This window comes from Rhipicephalus sanguineus, chromosome 2, assembly GCF_013339695.2.
Source record: "Rhipicephalus sanguineus isolate Rsan-2018 chromosome 2, BIME_Rsan_1.4, whole genome shotgun sequence".
Taxonomy (NCBI): Eukaryota; Metazoa; Arthropoda; class Arachnida; order Ixodida; family Ixodidae; genus Rhipicephalus; species Rhipicephalus sanguineus.
The window spans coordinates 203,988,263-204,006,066 of NC_051177.1; the positions used below are offsets into that span (position 1 = coordinate 203,988,263).

General features: G+C 45.8%; 2 protein-coding genes across 2 annotated transcripts in view; both read right to left on the bottom strand.

The window, feature by feature from the left end:
* Nucleotides 1-227: 227 nt before the first annotated feature.
* Nucleotides 228-17,804, bottom strand: part of LOC119382186 (elongation of very long chain fatty acids protein AAEL008004) — a 194,159-nt gene continuing 176,582 nt past the window's right edge. The window contains exon 2 of the mRNA XM_049412735.1: nucleotides 228-267. Within this exon, the coding sequence (XP_049268692.1) occupies nucleotides 259-267 (9 nt within the window). The 3' untranslated portion in view covers nucleotides 228-258. The remainder of the gene's footprint in view (nucleotides 268-17,804) is intronic.
* Nucleotides 247-1,109, bottom strand: LOC119382184 (elongation of very long chain fatty acids protein AAEL008004). The gene has a single exon (XM_037649904.2). It carries the CDS (start codon nucleotides 1,081-1,083, stop codon nucleotides 259-261), a length of 825 nt encoding a protein of 274 aa, XP_037505832.2. The 5' UTR covers nucleotides 1,084-1,109; the 3' UTR covers nucleotides 247-258.

The window sequence follows — 17,804 nt, forward strand, 5'->3', positions numbered from 1 at the left end:
CGTATTAGCGCGGAGCTCGGCGATACACATCAGATGTGCCATAAACTTCTCCATATCACAAGTATCAAACCACGTTTTCCATGCCGAGTGACGTTACCGACGTTAGGTCGAGTTTCAAAGCTACAGGAAGAAAAAGGACCTAACCAGTTTGTACTGATGAACTTTCTCTGCGGTTTCGATCGGTACGCATGGATTGTAGATTAGCGACCACGATACACAGTCCCCGCACGTATCACAGAATCGCAGAAGTGAACGCTTTCACTGAACCTTGCTCTTGCCGTGATCGCTCTCCTCGATTATTCTGCGGGTGCTGTTCCTGTCCCGGTAGGCCTTGAAGTAGAAGCGCATGAACATAGTGAAGAAGAAGACTGCCTCGCACAGCATGATGTAGATGTGTGGCCTCGGGTAACCGCAGTTGTAGAACATCGGGACCAGCATGTGAACGAAAATGATGCAGAACTGGACGAGCTGCACTTGGGTTAGGTAGCGCTTCCACCAGAGGTGCTTCTGCACGGCGGGTCCCAGCAGGGAAAGGAAGTAGTAGGTGTACATGATGATGTGCACGAAGCAGTTGAGTATGATGGTAAGTGCCGCCTGGCCGTCCGGACCGTAGCCGACACCGTAGCAGCCGTTGAACACCACGAGGATGTGGTGAGCTACGTGCAAGAAAGAAACGTGCGAGTCCTTCTTCCTCAGGACAAAGAACACCGTGTCCATGAAGTCAGCGATCCGCACCAGCATGTACCACCAGCACAGGTTGAGAAGGCTCATGGTGACCTCGTCGCGGGTCTCGTAGTTGATACCTTGGCAGAACAGGCTGTAGCCGCCGCCCATGTAGGTCTTCGAGAGGAAGGCTGTCATAAAATAGGCGTTCAGAACCACCATGCATGCATTGTAGATGTTGACGATTGGCTTGATATTGTCGTACGGCTTCCGGTCCTTCATAAAGCGTGGTCCTCCAACTTTGACCACGTACACGTAGACCATGAACAGCGAGACAAGGAACTCCCTGTTTCCAGCCAGGACCCAGTCGGCGGTGCGCGGATCCCGGTCTAGGATGAGCTCATCCGCCAAGGCGGACATGAAGGATGAAGTCGACGAGGAACCCATGCTCGTCACCAGGTTATGTCAACGCACTTTACAAATCACCTTTGTACTGCGCCCGCACTTTTCTGGCACTGTTAAGTGGAGCTGTCGGACGCAGACGAGGGATGGTTTGCTTAGCACCACCTCGCGCTGCCGCGAAGCAACGTAGTGATTCACAAACGCGGGTGAGCATACATTTAACGACCTGGCTACCACGCATAGAGGAGGGCAAATATACTGAAGAGAAGAACGGCTACCCTCCCCTGTTCGCATTGAATAAAGGTCGACGGGCTCCCGCAGCGAGATTTTTCGCGCGTTCTTCGGCTATCGCTGCGCCTCTCCTCTCCCAGTGCGCCAGCTTTCCCGAGGCCCTTGTGGCTGGCGCCTGATCATATTTCCCCTTACCTCCTCGCAGCTTCCGTATCTGTTGCTCGCACGCTGTAACCGCTCTGATACGGGAGCGAAGCACGAATAAAGCGTACGATCAAGCGATAAATTGCAAAGGTCAGAAATAAAGATTGAGCCGCTAGATATGTCCCCTAATAAATGACGTTCCGTTAGCTTACGGCGTATTACTAGATCGTGCTCCGAGGCGTCCTTGCAGCTGCGCTTGCCTTTCGAAGTCTCGGTTTCCTGCCTTCTCAAACACTGCACGTCGAAGAATAAGCGTGATTCTGATTTGTTCATTCATTGTTGATTTGTTATCTGCTAAAAAAAGGCAGATGTGCTCCCCTGTTCCACCTGCACCATATAGTTATCTAAAATGCAAACACTTCTAGCAGGGAGCTCCTGCAAATATTTCGTTTTTCAGCGGATAGCATGGCGTTTATCAGGTTTCATTTTCTATTGACTGTCTCAAGTAAACTTAGGCCATAGACCATCTCACAGACATACCAGTAGGAGGCCTTCATAAGCAATGCCAAGTACTGGCAGCTCAACGATATAGCCATTACCCGCGGCGGTGGTCAAGTGGTGATAGTGTTCGACTGCTGACCGTGAGGTCGCGGGATCGAATCTTTCATTGCCTTTTGAAATATTAACTTGTGGGCAGTTTATGTGGAAAAGTAGTAAGACCTTAGAATGTGTAATCTAGCAATGGTTTAGAAATTCCAAAAAAGCACGTAATTTTACATATTAGTCATCGAAAATGCAAGCCCCCGATCGAGGCGATATCGAAACTGAGAGCGCCGTGCTTACAATAAACGCGGCAGTTTTGTTACGTCAGACCGGAAGCTCACCTGACGAACTTCGAAAAAAAAAGGCTCGTCGCGACAGAATCCGGTCATGGAAAACGGCGAGTCGTCTCAAATACACTGTTTATTCTTTGCGTTGGGTGTTCGATGCTTATCTGTTTCTTTCTTAAACTCTGAATAAGCACAAATAAGTATTTCACTTGTCTGCGAGAAGAAGCCCCACAGTAGCTGCCCCCTAGTTAAGCTGTTCTTAGTCGATTCTTTCGTGTCCGATGCTGGTGTAACGCAGACGGTCATTTTACGGGTATGTACCCCCCGACGCGAGCGTCACCGAGAACTGACGCAGGAACAGGCTAACGAACGTAAATGGCCAGTATGGGGTTAGAGGGCAGTTGGTGAATGGGCCGATTGACGCTCAGACAACTGTAGATTGCCTTCCCAGAAACATCCCTGATGACTGTTGCCATTGACGTGCATCTTAAGCGAAGCCTTCTTTGTAAACCTGTCTATAAGATTGGCGTGGTCAAGGTGCAATAAAACTATACTACCACCTCAAAGCTTCACAAAGAGTGTTTAATAAAGAACGGTGATACAGCATATCCGAAAGACTATCAAAACACAGAAATGCGATAGCTTGGCGAAGGGAAGGCCACCAGCTTCGCTGTTTAATCAGTGTCCGCCAAGCGGAGCTGGTTGAATTTCTTTTTCCTTGGTGTAGAAGCATTCGCGCCTAAACTTTGTCGTTGTTTGTCGTCTTGTGCAAAGGGTAACGTCGCATATGCGAATACAATATTTATCACAAAGCTGTGTACTAGCCCGCTTTACGAAAGTGACACGATTTTTTCTCTCGCGCGTGTCCTCAGTTTTTTACACTTACAATGTGGCAGTGCTTGCTCAAAGGCGTGCTCACGCGAAATTTGATAGGTGCGTTCCTACGACACATGGCCAATGCCATATAATAGGCGTACACACACGCGCTTTAATTTAAAACAAGGGCAAAAAAGAATAGTTCGCGCCTAGTAGCTTAGCACGCGAGGCCTAGTACAGACCTGAACATCGTTGGCACCAAGTATTTGTATGCACGCTAACCTCTGCCTAGAGCCGTTTCCACTGTCCCCAATCGTGATGTAATCGCTGCAGTGCAGAGGTAGTATTTTCACGAGCCAACCTTGATGCCTTCCAGAAAGCTGTGGTCGGTGCGAAGAGCGAGATTAAAAGTCGTATTTCTCTCGCTTTAAAAAAAAACTGCCGACGCTGTTTGAAACTTTCAATGAAATTGCGCGTGGCATGTAAACATCGATATGACATCAAACCTTGGAGTACTAAAGCAGAATCCCAAAGAAGTGCACGGGGGATCGATCCGTGGGAAAATCATTGAACGAGGTGCGTATTATAGCTACTTTGCGCGGAAGCTTTTCGCAGGTGACAGCAGCGTCAGAACACAAAAACTATATACCAGAATTTTTATCTTCTAGGCCAGCCGCCTTTGCGGACTCTGAGAATCTCGAAAGTTGACAGCATAGAAACCGTGGTTGAACGCGAAGGCCGCGAGTGATTGCGTGCTCACGGCCGCGTTCATATGATTCATAGACGTCTTTCAATGAGTATTTCGTCCAGCATGCGCCGTTTCTCTCGTTGGAAGACTTGTGATGGCCACGAGTCTGTTATTGGGGCGACATTACGTTTCGAAGCTGCCAATCTAAGGAATGCGCAGCGATGCCTGAGGCGCTGAGCTTTCGGCACCATAAAAAAAACACCACGTCTGCCCTCAATCGATTACAAGGGTTGCTTTCAGGCTTGCATTGGGTTTTCTTGTTTCGAGGCTGCCGGCCTCAGCGAACGCGCAGAAAGCACAACATTCGCTGTAATTCGCTGCTTTACACTGCCGCCACGCTGAAAGCCGTTAACTGATATGGGTCCTGCGGTCATGCGTGCTGAGGGCGAAAGTGCCGCTTCGTGCGAAGTGGAAGTTATTCGTAGCATCTTGATTAAGGAAGATGGAGTACGCCGGTGGGTGGAGGAACATGCCCTACAAACGAACGCATCCTCTATTGTGGACTTTGCGAAGGCAGCCGCAAGTTGCAAAAGGTGTGGATACTAAAGTATTAATACTGTAGCGAAGCCTTGGAACTGAGTAATGGGTTGCGCTTTTCAGCGCCTTCTAGTGGTCGTCCTTTTTGGTGTCTTCTGAAAGGACGCCGCTCGCGCTGAGAGTCCGCACTTTTTCTTGACCGTCGCCGCTGCGTATTGTCGCTGAGTGCCGCCAAACAAACACCTTAACAAATTGGTGGAGGTGCTGTGCTCCCATTCGATCCCCCTGAAGCTTCGATCCCGTACGCTGCCATCTACCATGGCTCAAGACGTCATTCAGCAAGCGCCTCCTCTCGCACCGACCACATGTCCCGGTGTCCCTCGCATCCGCGATCCACCTATTTTCACTGGCGCCCATGTCGTCATATAGCATTAATAACGACATAGCAATACGCTATGTCGTCATTTTAGCATTAACACATTTAAACAATAATAAAACATCACCATTCGTTCAAATATGCTGACCATGCAAATACTATAAATAGCGGGAGAACTGCCCCTATGGGAATTAGTAGGGTGGTTGCACTGCACGATATGTGTCACCAAGCTACTATCCCTCTACCTTGGTAACGTGTTTTGCGTACTTTTGCAGGTCTTAATGCATCTTACAACATCAGCTTTATGGGGCGTTCATTTTTGACTCGCTAAAACTATGAAACTATATTTCCTTCGTTGAGGAATCACAGGAACGGAATTCAACTGCCCGGTCATTCCCAGAGTGCGAATAGGCTATGTTTTTTTTTCATTCCGTGGAATTGAAAAGACTGGAACGGCGACAGGTTCTAATTCCCCGGAATGGAATTGGAATGGAATAGAGGCGCCCATTCAGTAACACTGCTTCCCACCCACTGCTAAATGCTCAGACACAATTCTTCATCATCATCAGCCACAGCACAAAGTGCACATAATGCCTTACAGATGTGTAGCGGGTACCACGATTGTGCGAAGAATGACGAAGAATGACATAGTGGGGTGTGTCCAGACAAGATCGAACACAAGGTCCCGGTCACCATTCCCGATTTTGATGAAATTTACTGTAGGTCTAGGCATTACACCCAGAACAATGGTTTCGCAGTTAGTTTTGCGAAAAAAAAAATTGTTCGCCTGAAGAAAAATATACAAATTTTGACCGCAAAAAACACGCAACAGAAGCGCACCTAGGGAAAAAACGGTGCACTTCTTCGTCACAATATTTATTCTCCTTAACCCCTTAACTGCTTTGGACGAGCAGAGCTCGTCCTGCCCAAACTGTCCCCCAAACTGCTTTGGACGAGCAGAGCTCGTCCTAGCGGAATAGGTACTCCCCTCTAGCGTTCAGGGCAAGAGGCGCTCTTCTACAGCTTAGATTGCGTGTAATCCACCAGGTGGCAGCATTTACTTGGCAATTTACTTTTCTCCTGCGGAAAGAGCGCGGTTTTTGTATGAAAAGATGGCTTGCGGTGGCGGGCACCTATGCATAACTTGGTCGTCAACACGAAAAGAGGCTTTTCGTTTTCGTCATCTTCTTCGAGTGATGATCATTCGGATACAGATGTTTATCTTGTGTCCGGAAGTGAAGACAGCGAAGGCGGTGAATTGAGCATCTCCTCCGGTGATGATGAAAACAGCTCGGAAGCGAACATCGCGAGTGCTCGCCAGTGGATCCTGCTTGATGCGGACAATCCTCATGTGAAGCCTCCTCGCTTTCCATTCTTGGTCATTCCAGGCAAGACTTTCAACTTGTCATTGCCAGATGACCTTATGGAATATATTCAGCAGTTTCTTCAAATGTGCTTCGTTTGCTCTCGGAAGCGAGGAGAAAACGGGAAAAAATTGAGAAAGGAAACTCGCTTTTGGTGCAGGAGCTGCAACAGGCCCCCTTGCGTTATTCCGTGTTTTGATTTGACTAAGTATGTGGTACAAATATTTTTTTAACATCGACTAGCTATTTTTTTAGTACAACCAGATTCGAAATCAGCAATAAAAAAATAGGCACTATTGGTTGGGAAATTTTCAAAAAAATAAAGCACTTAAGGGGTTAAAGAACAAGTAAAATACAATCTTATGAGTCTATTATTTCCCTTGCTTGTCGAAGCACTTTTGAAGAAAAAAAATCACAAACTTGGCAAATCGCACGAAATACTTGTATTTCAGGAATTTATTGTTGCAAGCAAGTTAAAGTGAGGATAAGAAAAATCGGTACATATTAACTTTGATACTTTCGCTGTCTTTTAAAATAATTTGCGTGGTTTTATCGTGCTCCGTTTTACTCGACAATTGGGCTGAAACGTAAGTGCTTTACCAAAAACGCCGAACCTTGAAAATGATTTTCTCCAAAAGGCCATTTTTTATTTTTGTTAAAAATCCCTCTGATTGAAGTCAATGACGTCATCTACCATTCTGCAGAAAAAAACGTTGCATTATTTTGGTTGGCAACAAGTTATAGTGCGTCAGATTTGACCATGCCATCCTAGCGGCCGCGTCGTTCGTTATGCACTGAAACTCGGATATAAGTTGTTAGAAATACTTGTACGTGACATAATCACGAATCAGCAGCTCCACACCAACAAATGCGCAGCAAGGTGTCACGGTTCAGCAAGCTTCGTCTTGCGATCAGCCGCTTGACAAACCCGCAGCAGCGGCCGCTCGATGCTGCGGGCACTCACATTACATGAGTGCCGCTTCAACTGCGGATGAGCTCCGCTTGCGCGCCAAATTACACTCAGAGGACAAACGAGAGAATGAATGCATCACTGTGAAACTTAAAGGCTCTTAAGTGCCAAAAAACGTCATACTATGCAACGAAAACTCTGCCGGCAATTTCCCAGTGAGCGCCTTCAATAGAGCACGCCTGTATTTTTTCCCTGCTGTTATGCCCGAAGCCACAAATTATCGTGATAAACGGTCGACTTGCGTTGAATATTCTATGTGCGGACGCACAACAGTGCAGTATTGTAAAAGCGGTTCTTTAATGAAGCAATGGACTTGGACACACTTCTTTTCACGGCCGGCTGACAGAAGTGTTCTGGCACGAGATGAAGAACAACTGCAGTTTGAGTTGTTCGACCATCGGAAGCAGGTATGACAGCTTTCTTTAGATGTCATTGGCTTTCTTTTGTGTCATATGTTGCTCATAGAATGAACCTATTTATCTTTAGGCCATCAGAAGAGAGAAAGCAACACATGAGCGCGCTACTGGAGGCGCTCACTGGGAAATTGCCGGCAGAGTTTTCGATGCATAGTATGACATTTGTTGGCTCTTAACAGCCTTTAACATTCGCAGTGATGCACTCCTTCTCTCGTTTGTCCTCTGAGCGTAGTTTGGCGCGTAAGCGAGCTCATCCACAGTCGAAGCGGCATTCATGCAATGTGAGTGCCCGTAGCATCGAGCGGCCGCTGCTGCGGGTTTGTCAAGCGGCTGATCGCAAGACAAAGCTTGCTGAACCGTGACACCAGGCTGCGCATTTGTTGGTGTGGAGCTGCTGATATGTGATTATGTCACGTACAAGTATTTTTAACAACTTATATCCGAGTTTCAGCACATAACGAACGACGAAGCCGCTAGGATGGCATGGTCACATTTGACGCACTATAACTTGTTGCCAACGAAACTAATGCAAAGTTTTTTTCTGCAGAATGGTAGATGACGTCCTTGACTTCAATCAAATGGATTTTAAAAAAATTATAAATGGCCTTTTTGAGAAAATCATATTCAAAGTTCGGCGTTTTTGGTATATCAGTTACGTTTTTGCCCAATTATCAAGTAAAACGGAGCGCGATAAAACCACGCAAATTATTTTGAAAGAGAGCGCAAGTATCAAGGTTGATATGTACCGATTTTTATTATCCTCACTTTAACTTGCTTGCAGCAATAAATTCCTGAAACACAGGTATTTTGTGCGATTTGCCAAGTTTGTCATTTTTTTCTTCAAAAGTGCTTCGACAAGCAACGGAAATAATAGACTCATAAGATTGCATTTCACTTGTTCTTTAAGGGGAATAAATATTGTGACGAAGAAGTGCACCGTTTTTTTCCCTAGGTGCGCTCAAAATTCAGAAATCGCGAAATTGGCGGGAAAGTGTTTTTTTGCGGCAAAAATTCGTATATTTTTTTCAGGTGAGCAAAATTTTTTTTCGCAGAACTAACTGCGAAACCATTGTTCTTGGTGTAATGCCTAGACCTACAGTAAATTTCATCAAAATCGGGAATGGTGACCGGGACCTCGTGTTAGATCTTATCTGGACACACCCAGTGGCAACTTGGCTAATTCAGAAAAATTGCGGTGATTTATCGCGTAGTGGGTAGCTTGCATGTGTACTTGTATTAGTTGCTCCAAGAGACTCTACAGCGGGCTCTACAAAGTCCGCTCTTCCAGCTTTCGCTGTAACTGTGCTGCGTGTTCCGCGCAGGCCTGTATATCTTTTAGATGCGAAGTATCTTATGGCAGAGTTCAATCCGGAGGTGGTGGTGGTGGTGGTGTGCGGCGTGACCACCCTTACTGCGCATGCGCATACCCTCTCCACTCACCCTCTCCCCCTCTCCACTTCCCCTCTCCCCTCCCCTTTCCCCCTCTCTAATCTTCCTCTGAAACGCGGGCTAGACATGCCGAAATTCTCTCCTGCGCAACGCCGCCATGAGCACCAGCGCATGCGCGTCCCCTCCCCCTCTCTCTCCTCTCCCACGCTGCCCCCCTTTCGCACGCCTGCCGACTGCGTTCACCGCTCGCCCTGTGATAATTAACGGCCAGGCTAAAGGGAAGACAAGACACGCGTAGCGTTCCTCTTCGCGTTCCACGACGCAAGGTCGGTAGCATGCCCAAAGAACGCCAACGGAACGCGATCGTGCAAGTGCTCCGGCTTCGCGTCGCCTCATGGTCCCTTTTAGCGGGGAAATGGTGTAATTATTTCATCAGAACAGTGGTCTCGCACATCAGAGAGTGCACTCAATGACGTGCTGCTTCTGAGATCGTGCTCACTCCCTTGACACAAAGCATTCAGCCCACTAAAAAATCGTATTTGCTTTTTGAGGAAATAAATACTATGACTTTGAAATAATACTGGTTTGTGCTAATTGGTAGCAATTCGTGGTACAGGTATTTCCGCTCCTCTGAAGAACGTGTTTTACCCTTGCCCCACTTTCTAAGAGGAGGGTAACTACATCACAAGTCCAATGTCTTTTAATGATTATCTTCAAATTTTTGCATACAAAAAAAACGTTACGAACCGCTACGCAACATTCTTTTTCGTTCCGGAACAGAAACGGAACGGTACTTTTTGCGGTGGAACGAAACTAAAACCGAAACGAAAAACATTTAGTTCCGACACCCTGGAGCGTACCCAATAAATGGGACGAAGCAGGCAAGTTGAGCAACTTGGTATTCTACCTCGCGGAAGTGGAAAGCTTGTGGTACAACAACCACGCGTCCGATTTTGCGACTTGGTCCGATTTCAAGATCGCCGTCATCAACGTTTTTGGCCGCCCTGCAATTCGTAAGCTGCAAGCAAAACAGTGCTTACGCGAACGAGCTCAGCAGGCCGGTGAATTTTTCACAAGTTATATCGAAAATGCCCTCGACTTGTGTAAGAAAGCTAACAGCACCATGTCTGAGTCCGGAATGTTCTGAAAGGCACTGACGGTGATGCCTTCACCATGCTGCTCAACAAAAACCCCTGCACAGTGGCCGAGGTCATAACGCTGTGCCAGAGCTACGGGGAGCTCCGCCAGCAGCGTTCGATGAGCCGTCGTTCTCCATCACGCGAAGCAGAGCTTGCTGGCTTGGCGGCCATATCTGACCAGGCCGCGTTGCTGGCAGAAGTAAAGTCATTCGTGCGCGAGGAAATTGCACTTCAGTTCTCTCTCCTGGCCTACGGAAATGCTTTTCTCTCCTTTTTAACCAAAGGACGTTTCTGGCAATCTCAGCAAGTTGGTTTCTTTGAAATATGAGTTTACAAGAGGAGGACTCACGGTTATCACTGTTCAAAGGTCAACTTTTGGCACGGAGGCTCCTCGGTACAGATTGTTGTCATAGAACGACCCACTCGTTGCGAAGTTCGCATTGTGTGATGCCTGGTTGTTATTTTGCTCGTCTACCACGCTGTATTACATATAGCGTGGTTTCGTATATATGTGGCTCCGTGCCGACATGAAGCCTGTACAGGGTCTTTCTGAAACGGAGTTTGAGCAGCGACATGGCTCTGTGGTAATATACTGGGCTCCCACGCTGAAGACCCAGGTTCAAACCCCTCAGGCTCACTCAGGCTCTGATCGAGCCATGAGCCCAATTCTAAGTGAGTCCGGATGAGTAAAACGTTGGTGAGTGTGAATCTGAGTTAATCCAGTTGAGAAAAAGTTTAGCGAATCTGAGTCCGAGTGAGCCCAATTGAGGAAAACTTTTGGTGAATCTGAATCCGAGTGAGCCCTAAAAGCAAAATATATTTATTGAGTGAGTCTGAGCGAGTTCCTCGTTTTTTGCCGACATATGTCCATGTAAACCCAATTTTAAGCATGGCAGCGCAATGCAAATGCTGTAGTCATTACTGCGATCCTATTTATGACTTTACAAATGCTTTCATTGGTGCTATCCAGCACTCTCCGATAGCATGGCTGTGTCCACACTCACATTAAAAATTAGATTGCCATTTTTAAGCACAATCGATGGCTGACTTCCTGGTGATCTCATGGCATCAATTTATTGCAGACCATGGTTATCGTCACCCATATGTGTGCCACAACTAAACCGATATGACACTTAAATCAGACAAGTCACATTGAATTTTCTTACATGTTTGCTGTATGCCTGAACCGACAACTCAGGGGTAGTTTTCAGTATAGGATAAGAACATTGAAAACCGTTGCTTAACTGTGATATTGCGCAGGCTTCTTCTTGTGGAACACTCCTGTATTTGTGACCCACGAGAACGTTCCTGCTCATGTTTTTATCATATTATACTGATAAAAGTATAATATGATAATATAATATGAAATATAATATGACCCCTGAGTTGTGAGTTCAGGTATACAGTAAGCATATAAGATAATTTAATGCTGACTTGTCTGATTTAAGTGCCATATCGGTTTTGTTATACCAGACATATGGGTGACGCTAACCACGGTCTCCATGAATTGATGCGACGAGATGACCAGGAAGTAAGTCATCCATACATTCATAGCGCTTAAAAATGATAATGTAAATTATTTAGGTGGATCTGGAAACAGCCGTGCTATCAGAGAGTGCTGTAATGCCCCAATGAAAGCATTTTCAAAGTCATTAAATTGACCGCAGTAGAGCCTGCAGCATCAGCATCGCGGTGTCATGCTTAGGATTTAGTTTATATGCGTCCTTACATTTTCCCACGTCATAACAAATGGCAGTCCCGCGCAATATATCTGAGGATACAATTGCTATAAATGTTGCTATTGCTTTATTTGGGCTTGACCTGAAAGCAGAAGCTTATTTTTGACGCTAGGAGTAAAAGAAAGATGGAAAGTACTTTTGAACACTTTATTCCACAGAACACTCTCTAGCGCATAGTTAGGTGCAGACAAGTACAGTATATATAGATAAGACAAGGCCAGCCCCAACACACAAAGAATAAGCCTTAGTACACAACAATACAGAATGAAATCCGTATAGCAAGGACATAAATATACTAGGAGAAAACTGGAAAACCAGATAAATAAAAAAAACAGCTGATGACAACCAGTATTCAGTTTCATCAGTCATTAGTTATGCACGCGTCAGAAGTCCTAAGTTGTCAATACAGAAAAACATCTTCAGAAAAGGATAACTGTCGCTTGGCGTAAGCTGCTCTTCAGGACGTTGGAATAAAGTTTGCAAGAGGTACTTGAATGGTACATAATATGCCCCATTACAATTTTAGAGAACTGTTGGGTTTGACATGCATTCAATTCTCTTCACACAAATGTTTTCGTGTTTTGTATTGTTGAATAAAAAACCATCAGAGCCTTTTTCAGGCCCTTTAGATAAACAAGTTTGAAACACCTTTCACAACGGTATTCACGACTGTTTTTGAACATATATGTTTGCCCTTAGGCAGCCGACACAAATTGGACGTCAGGTCCCCATCGCTACGCGTATGAATGTTCGCTTCTAACCAAGAGCCCAAATTTAAGCCTTCTGCATAGCTTTCTTTACATTCGAACCCGCTATAATAATTCTACGCATAAATTGCCTCTGAAAGTTGTGCAGGTCCATCGGATTCTTCGTAGTGTGTCTTGTAGCGGCTAAGTGCAGAAAGATGTCTTTGAAATGGCAAAGCTGTATTTCCTAATACCTGGATGTTGTCCTTTGACATGCTTAGCAAGGCGACTGAACTAATACCACGAAGAGTCAGCCTTTACACAGCTACCTGAGCTGTGGCGCCGGAGCTTTGCTCGAGATCTGCGTTTCCATGCTGTTCACTTGGCATCTGAGGAGTCTTCACCATAGTGCGTTCACGCCGTAAGGCTTGTTTGCATGGGCGACATCAAGGTCTTCGGGATATTGAAGGCAGCATTCAAGGAAAATAGAAAAAGGAACATTTCAATAATTAGGTGTTGAAACAGAAAATCGAAATGGACCTTTTCTTCCAAGAATAAAATGTCTTTCTGAAGTGGGCTAACTGATACAAGCTTGTAGGGGAGTGTTTAAAACGTTTTGATTACATTTGTTGCAGTTGTGACGTCCTCGCAGCTCTATTTAGCTGGAACCTAACAGAAAATTGAATATATGCCTATATGCCCGTTCTGATCAAAACATTTTACACACACACGCGCGCGCACACACACATACGCGCGCGCGCAGATGCGCACAGACACGTACGGACACGGACACAGACACACAAGCATAGACACACGCACGCACGCACACACGGACACGCACGCGCACATGGTCACAGACACGCACGGACACATATACATACATACGTACACACACGGACACACACACACATACACGGACACGCACGGACACACACACACATCAAGTGACTCTCATCAATGACTGACAGGATGTCATATACTTCAAATCACCAACAGTCTCTTACTACTGCGCATCCAATCCAATCTGGTGCTCCACTCTAGTGCTACGATGGTTGGAACTCTAATCTGGTGGTGCTGTTTATTGCTCGCGATTACTGGCAAAAATTCATTCTATAATTCTGAATACTATAGGGTACATCCACCATGATTCCATTAAAAGCAATGAGCTTCATGTACACTGCACCCATAAAGTGTAGAGGTGTGCGAATATTAAAGATTTCCAATGACGATTGAAATATCGATCATTTTATTCGATTTGGTACTTGAAGCAAATACTGCACATTCGAAATACCGTTTCTTTTTTGAATACGTTCATCAGCAAGGACTGAAATACCCCAGGGGAAAGAAATCATGGAACACCGAGGGGTAATTTTTCTTCTTTTCGTCATTGTATTACCAAGACGCATGCAACCCAATATTTTCGTTTTGGACTATCGACGCTATTTCTCGCAAAATCAAGGCGTTCTTGATTAATGCTCCACTCTCATCGAAGAGACAGCGTCACTAGTGTACACCATCGTCATGACATTCACCATGATGTTGACTAATAAGGTTTGTTTAATTTCATTGCATCAGTTTTAGCTAAAGGCCTCTAAGTACAACCTGGAAAACTGTAATTAAGGCTTTACTTCAACATGTTGCTAAACATCTCGAATGCTCTGTTTGGCGTTGCATATGATCTCACCTCCGTTCAGATAATTCTGGTATTCTGGTCGCTTAAAAGTAATTGTAATGTTCCATTGTTAAATTTTGGGAACATTTTCTTAAAATAAAATGCTGCAGAAATCGATGGCTGTTTTGAAAATGGTTGTCTTACTGTTCGAAAACTTTTCGAAATGTATTCGACAAGAATCCGTATTGGGTTCGGTGTCACCACTATTTGATTTTATACCCGATTCATTTCTAAGGTTCAATGTTCAGAAACATCTAACATCCAAGCATCACCACCCGTTATATACTACTATAGAGCCGAGAGCGAATGAAACGAAAGCACGACATAGATATAAAAATCTCGCAAATAAAATGATCAATGAGGTGCCGCACGTCGCAATATAAATTTCTTGATCTGACGCTATCGAACATTTTAAAAGCAGGACATTTAATGTCAGCCGCCCTATCCTCTTACCTTTAAATAACCTTTAAATACATGGTGTGGGGCTTGCTCGACATGCGTGGAAACAGGGACGGTAACATGCATTCTGCCTAACGCGTGATCACGAGGTGTGCCATTATCGTAGCGTCCGATAGCGAGCGCGTTGTATATGTCGAGGCCCATGACTGAAAAAAAATTGAAAGCTCTAGCCGGCACCATCACTGCTAGTTCGTTATTACATTAAACTTGCAGCACCAAAACATAGCGGCATACAAACGCTGAACAGTTTACATATAGAACCTAGATGTGCCGGAAATCGCGCACTAGAAGGGATTTTTGTGAGATAAATTAGTGCGAGCACCTTCTGTAGAAATTTTACGAGCAGTTGCACCGCACGCGACTGCACCAAACAGAGACGTGCGACACTGTCTAGTTGTCAGAGACTTGAAGATACGGAATCGTAAAGTAGCTGCGCGCTGGGCCTACTGATCGTCATACACTGGAAAGACTGCCGAGGCCAGCCCCTCATGCAAGAAATGCATCGAAAGATGTTGTTGAATTGTACCAACTCGCTCACGCGGGCCATCCGTGCAAGCGAGCAATGCCATTCATAAAAATTCCCGTAAAAGGCAGTGTTTTATGCAGCAAACCTTAGTGAACCATGCATACAGCTACGCACATGAAGATGGCACAGTCTCCGTTCCGTCGCGAGCGTTTGACCAAGTCCGAGATTTCTCGGCTGAACCTGACACATAACAGCTCTACATGGCACACAAATTATGCTTATGACAGGCGCTCACGTATTTGTGTAGGCTGCTAATGCGCACCCAAACTCTCTTCGATTCTTCGTGGTCGCAAAAAATTTCAAGTCACACAACAAAGACAGAGCTGAAAGCCAGCGAGGAGAATGACGCACAGCATGCTAGTAAGGTTGCCGCTAATTTATAAGCAGTATAAACACTCGCCACTCACCTCTGTGAAGTGACCGCAGGATCAAAAGTACCAGGCGTCAAACGCAAACTTGATAACGATGGTTCCAGAGCCCCCGGAAGGAACAAAGCTTTGGAAAACCGCGCACATTTACCGGCAAAGAAAATGGTGCACGCTCTCTGTATACCTGTAGTCAAGCACTCGGCAATGCAGAGCCGTAACCGCCACAACGCTCCGCCAGTGAAGGTTTGTCGTTGAGGGCGCACAGGAATGCTCTTTTCTTCTTGCATGGAAGATCTGCTGCAGAAAGACCCGGCAGCGCCGTAGTCGTTATTTCGCGAGCGCCACTTCCTCGTTTGGTGGGCCTTGTTCCGTTGCAGCGCTATAGTTCTTTTATAATCGAAGAACGGATTCATGGGAAAGTCGATTAAAAGCTACGCTGGCGCGCATAAATATATCTGGGACATGAAATCCTAACACGGCGTCGCTTTACAGCCGGAAGTGGAACAAGTGGCAAAACACGCGATTCGGTAACCGGAACAAATCACTAGTTTCGGTTACATATGTCCCGTTCCACTTTACTAAGCAAAAACTAAAAACAAAACCTCCTATTGTTCCAGATAAAGCTCGCGAATCAACTCGGATCCACATAAAACCCCCGCCTGTTAAGCTTAATATATATTGAACACTGTTTTATATGGAACCTATGCGGAACAATGTTACGAGTGTATTTGTGTACGAAGTAGAGTAGGTAGCTGCTTCGCAGCAGAAGTATTTCAAAGGCGAATCACTTTCTAGGGAACCAAAGACACTTTGAGCGTATCTATTTATCTAGCCGCCTACGTCTTTGTGCTCTCGTAGCCTTTTCATTAGCCTGACACATCGAAAAATTGGAGCGAAATTATATATGATGAATAAAAGGCAACCACCGACCAAATAATTGGTCGGTGGTTGCCTTTTATTCATCATGTTTAGTCCCGACCAGACGGGCTTCCGTCAAACTCTCGATTTCATATTATATGACTTATTTCAAACAGGAATGAACTTATGAACATGAATGAATGAAAACATGAACTTATTTCAAACATGAACAGTGCCTCCTCTTGGCGTAATGGTCCGCTGCTGGTCCGAAAGACGCGGGTTCGGACCCGGTCGCGGCAGTCGCATTTCGATGCAGGCGATATGCTAGAGGCCCGTGTACTCTTCAATATCAGTGCACTTTATGGTCGAATTTATCCGGAGCGCTACACAACGGCGCCTCTCATGGCCTGCTTTGAGACATGAAACGCCATTAACCATCCTATTCTGAGAGAGTTATTCTACGGTATGTTCATTACTTATTTACTTATTTTTACAAACTGCAGTCCCGCTTTGGTTATTGCAGGAGTATAGATCAAACATCACATATCAGTTGCATACAAAAGGTCACGAAATGGCTATTCGCGATCACCTTCAGGTAAAGATTTCCAGTGTTCAATATGTAACGCTTTCAGCTGTCGATAAGGTCAACGGCGATGCAGGTCAGTGAGCACGTCACCTCCCTTCCTCGCGGCCCTGTCCATCCTTGACGACCGTGCGCATTCCGGTGTGAATGTTTAGCCCTTGAAGTTATACGCATTGCCTTGTCAATACAGCGTTATTTGTCATCGCAACTTGAAGTTAACAACGCAGAGGAGGCGAGGTTACGCTCACCGCCGCCGCGATACCCAGCGATACGCACAGTCCATGCCTCCGTGAGCAGCCTCCGCTGCGTGGGGCAGGCGTATGGGCGCGCTGCGCGCCTGCCGCACAACGGCTTCGCGAGCGAACGCGCCAGTACTAATTACTTAGTGACGACCTCTCAGATATCGCGCTATGCGACCACTCAGACCTCGCCTGTGAAGCAAGCCATTGTGGATATAAGGCGTCGTGGAGTACTGTACTTTGTCTATTGAGAGGTCCTACAATCTCTGACCAATTTGAATATTCGCACGAGATTGCTTATTTTGCCTACACGTACAGATCAGCTCTCGCAAATGTACAAGATCTCGCATGTTCCGTCGCGCGCTGATGCTTCCAGTGGCCTGCCACCACGTATAGACTCCTACAGTAATCTTCGGTTCCGTCGTTACATCGCTTTTTTTATATAATGTAATAAATTGGCCAAGGGACTGTCACAAATACGTGTATCTCGCTTTCTACATTATATTACTTTGTCGCTCTCTTTATGACTATCCCCCATCTGCCTATAACTTGTCATTATCCATCATTGCCTGTTTTCCATACATTATCTCGAGTACGCTATGTCTTCAGATACAAGCTGCAGGAGTCGCGAAATGCACAAAGTCACCCTCCTAATGAAGACTATAGTGTGTGACGGTCACTAAGGGCTTTTGCTCACTTCAGGCACGGT